This window comes from Quercus lobata, chromosome 9, assembly GCF_001633185.2.
Source record: "Quercus lobata isolate SW786 chromosome 9, ValleyOak3.0 Primary Assembly, whole genome shotgun sequence".
In the NCBI taxonomy this organism is placed as follows: Eukaryota; Viridiplantae; Streptophyta; class Magnoliopsida; order Fagales; family Fagaceae; genus Quercus; species Quercus lobata.
In genome coordinates, this window is record NC_044912.1 from 48683509 (window position 1) to 48688447 (window position 4939).

The 4939-nt window shown below is 33.5% G+C and overlaps 1 protein-coding gene across 1 annotated transcript; it reads right to left on the reverse strand.

The window, feature by feature from the left end:
• Positions 1 to 295: 295 nt before the first annotated feature.
• On the reverse strand, positions 296 to 4689 carry LOC115959121 (ER lumen protein-retaining receptor-like). Its single transcript, XM_031077423.1, has 5 exons — positions 4426 to 4689; positions 4138 to 4253; positions 2360 to 2433; positions 931 to 994; positions 296 to 826 (listed from the first exon to the last, which is right to left on the reverse strand). Exons 1-5 carry the CDS (start codon positions 4594 to 4596, stop codon positions 790 to 792), a joined length of 462 nt encoding a protein of 153 aa, XP_030933283.1. The 5' UTR covers positions 4597 to 4689; the 3' UTR covers positions 296 to 789.
• Positions 4690 to 4939: the final 250 nt, after the last annotated feature.

Here is a 4939-nt window from a genome sequence, read left to right on the forward strand (position 1 = left end):
AAAAAAATGCTAATTGCATAACTTTTGTCACAACTTGCCAAAAATAATAGGTCCATGTGAGTCCACAACTCCACTGCTTACCACTCGTTACATCGGGTAAGCTATGACAAAAGTTATGTAATTTGTTGTGGGCCCAGCATTGTTAACCTATAAATCACCACTTAATGAATAATTGCAAGAAATTCTTCCAAACTAGTTTAGAGAAAAAATGATTCCTATTTCAATGCTATGAGAGTGAGATGTGAAAAATCCAGCAAATTATTCTATGTTGGTAGTAGGACTAATACATAAAATATGGTATGTACGGGTAGATTGATTCGTTGATTGATATGCTGGCACTATGGATACATAACAACCAGGACTTGAGTCACTTGACTTCAATCTAACAATGATGCTAACCCAGAAACAGAAGGTTAGGAAATCAAATTGATGCAAGTGATTAAGCCATACTAGCAGCGCATTGTCTGAACTCTGAAGTCTATTACATTATCTTCTTTCTATTTTTCTGGTCACCAAAATTCAGGTAAAATAATTGACCTAGATACAGGATCAGCTCAGACATCTTAAATTTGATTCCTCCATACGGCGATGTCCATTGTTTGCCGGTGACCTGCACTTAAAATTATTGCCCCCAAAAAACCAATAACCACTATTACTTTCTTCTTTTTAGGCCAGACAGATGTCTTAGTTAAAAAACTGACATATCTCTAAGCATTTTGCATGGAAGCATTTGCATATCCTTAAGCATTACAAGACAAATTTAGTTCCTAACAAATGAGGAGGATGTACTCAAGCTGGCAATTGAAGCTTTTTGTTGTTCTTCCAGCTGCAACCATAATTTCAAAATTCACATAAAAAATTAGAAGACTCAAAGATGGAATTTGAATCATTAGCATGAACACAACTTTTTGTAAGAGCCGGAGCATTTACCTATGGAAATAATAATAGAAGAAGTCAGCATAAAGCAACGTTTGAACAAGCCCAGCTATCCAAGCTGCAACAACCAAACAGGAAAACTCAACACCAAATTATGGGAAAAAACAATAATCAAAACACCCACATAAAAGGAGTTCAAAATTTCAACTATTAGCTACTTAATAATACACTATATATATGGTTATCAGTTTTGAACGTAATTATATTCAAGAAGTTATAACAAATTCTAGCCCTATGCATAAAAGAGGTTTTAAAATCTCAAAATGTGGTCTTGGAGCTCAAAGCATTAGGCTTAATTCTATTTCTACAGCCACTTCCCAAGAAAAAGGTGTAAAATACACCACCATCCCTTGAGATTTCATGAAATGACACTCCTCCCCTTGGGATTTGCTTATATGACAGATAAATCTATGTCTAACTTTCCCAACGGAGTTTTTTCTTTTTTTTTAAAGGTTCCAACCCAAACTATGAATGAAATGACACTCCCCGCTTGAGATTTGTACAAAAGACACTCCTCCTTGAGGTTTGTACAAATGAGTAGCAATCTTGTTTTAAAATGAAAGATTCAGGGAAGTAACAATGTGGAAGGATATGAATTTATCTGTTGCATTCATACAAAACTCAATGAAGAATGTCATTTACACAATCTTTTTGGGAAAAGTGACATTTTGATAAGTCTAAAGGGAGATTAGTATAGTTTACCCAAAAATGAAAAGTTAGACCAAATTGCAAAAATGGAATGAAAAATCAAACATGACATTAAATTAGCAGAAACACAGGCAGTAAAGGCTGGCAAATTAAACCAAAGTAAATCTTGATCATATGCATATTATTATATGGGTGATGTTCACATATGGACCCATAAACTATGTCAAAGGCACTATTATGCAGAAATGGTTCAACATGAGAGATACTTCCTGCAACGACAGCGTGAGCAACACACTGCAGAAGTGCTATCATGCTATTCATATTTTCCTTTTTTATTGGAAGCAGCACTGTTAGCAACTGCCTCTAAGAACATCACCCACTGCAAAAATTATAATCAATAATTCTACCAGGAAAAAAAAAAAAAAAAAACGACAGGGAGCCATGTTTATATAACAGTTCACAATTCCAAGTGTACATAAAAGGAGGCACTAATACACATGTCTTCATTACCAGATAGAGATATATGCACATACTGTATTGCTATGTTATGAATGTGTATTACATATGCATACACATACACATATACATATATTCTTTTTTTATAATTAAATAAAATTTATTGCAAAAAAGACAGAGAGATTTGTATGTGTATGTGTATGTGTATGAATGCATCTGACTAACATGCATACACAAAACACAAGCTAACCTGCATTAAGAGAGAAAAATATGAGAGAGAGAGAGAGAGAGAGAGAGAGAGAGAGAGAGAGAGTCATACGTATCCAATGGACATAGTGTGGCTCAGTGAAGTAGCGATAGATCCAGTTGAGAATGTATAATGCACGGTAAGCACTGCATTAAGATGGACAGAAATTAAATGATCACAAGCAGATTTTATTTTCTTGGAACATAAATCAAGGATGCAACAACTTGGTCAAATTAGCACATAACATGTACACCTATATAACTGCACCAATTGTAAGGCAATCCTATAAGAGTAGGATCTTTTTGGTTTTGGCATTCAAACATTACACCTAAGAAGAGGCAACTTAGAGAGACAGACAGACAGACAGACAAACAGAGAAGGAAACAACATTAAAGACTACAACAAAAATAAATAAATAAATAAATCGTGAAGCCAATTACTACGTATCATCTTATATAACATCTGCCCTTTCACTATAACATCTCTTCCAGATGCTGCAGGAAAGTCATGACTTAAAAAATGGTAATTAAGAAAAATACATGAAGCAATTTTTCTTTGAAAAAAAAAAAAAAAAAAACTGATATTGTAACATTTGGTGGAAATTTAATTTAGAAGGATCAAAAGTTTGAATATTCACTGGAATTAACCCGAATATGGTGGACTAACTTATGCGAGTTTCCTTTTGGAGTTCTTCAAACTGGTAAATTTAATCTCAAGCTATCATAGATGCTATCCATTTGTAGTACCATTGTGTCAATCACAGATTTCTTTCTTACATAACACTTGTACTTCTTCTCCTCTTGCTATTAAAATGAATGAATATGACCTACCCGAGGAAATCTACATAACCTTCCTAGTAAGCTTCAAGAATTCGTCCCAAAATGAGATCCACAGTACTTACATGCAAACTATGGTCCACATATGAAATTTACAATTGGGAGGATTGTTATGGAAAAGATGAGAGGAGTTTCTTTTCAAGAATAGTTGAATTTTATAATTTAATATAGCTTTCTTTTCTTACAAAACTTTGCATTTATCAAGTTAGAACTGTTTTTATTTTTTTATTTTTTTTATATACGTAATAAGAGTATTATTAAACAAACTGTAAAACTGAAGAAAGCAAATACAAGGTGTTCATGATGGTGAACACAAGAAAAAGCAACAAAACAACAAATAGCAACAAACAACAATGAAAAAACTTAAGGTGCAATACTAAGAGAAGAAAGAAACTCAATGATGGAAGAACAATTCAAGAAGCCCCAACACCTAGACCGATCAAACAGAGTCTTCTGGCATAGAGATTGTAACTGAACCAAGGATTTCTCAGTATCCTCAAAAGAGCACCGATTTCTTTCCATCCAAACAATCCACATAAAATTGTACTCATACAACCAAATGTTTCCATTCCACCAGTGAAATATTGAAAATTTTAAGAGTCTGGAAAATAGGGATTCACCTAAATTTACCCAGAATAGTTAAAAATGGAAGGTGCCCTCAAGGCACCAGGATTCTATAATCTATACACCATAGGTGCAAGGCACCACCTCCGTGCTTGAGTGATGCAACCGTTGAAATTCATTTGGAACCATAAAAGCAGAAAAACAAAATCTATTTTGAATTCTGTGGAAGCACATTAAAGCTAAAATTAAAAAAAAAAATTAGAGGAAAAACAACAAACAAACACAGGCATGCATTGTCACCCAGTGATAAACCAGCACTGATATTTTACATGGTTCTAAAGATAGTCAAGTAGCTTGAAATTATACTATACTACAATGAAGAAAAAAGAATAAGACAAAAATCTAAACTGTTATCACTGCTTCATAAATTGAATTAAAGAAATAGCATACCCAAGAAGAAACACATATTGCCCTGTCAAGTTGTCAATATTTCTAGTTCTCTGTAACAGTATGAGCTGAGGAAGTATGGCCACGGCTTCTAAATATAAAGAAAATGTCCACATGACCTGATCCATTTTAATGTGAAGTACATTAGAAAGAAAATGAGGGAATTGAAGACAACCATCTTCTGTCAAAAAGCTTGTTTAAAAGATGTAAAGATGGTATAGGAGCTTGAAACTATAGCTATCATTTGCACAATGTTATAAAAAATATAACTAAACTAAGATGCAAGCATACCTCCTTAAAGGTGAACTTCTCATTGATAACTAGTGCAAAGATTAAGCAAGGCAGTACAAGGAAATAATGGCGGAAGGTATCTTGGTCTTTATCATAGGACCTACGAACAATTTTGTGGCGCCTCATGTACCAAACAATTGAAAATGAGCTCCCCAAGAATATTAACTTCATGATGGTATTATAAAAAGATATATAGTCCGTAAAAATATCCAAGTAGCGGGTAGCAAAAACTAGGGCATAGAGTTCTTGTGTCTTCAAAGAAATACCTGCATATAATGAAGCACATCAAAGGTAAAAAAAAAAAAAACTCCAGCATATTTCAAAAGCAAAAAAAGAGTTCAGTTTTAATCAGAAGATCCTAAACAAGAAATTTACATAATTAAACCAAAAATCATGCAGAGAACAGATAAAGAACTTAATATGAATCTAATGCCACTATAGATTTTAATATGTGAAGGAGGTATCCTCCCCATACATGTGCTTTTAAATATACACAAAGAAAAGAATTCACACC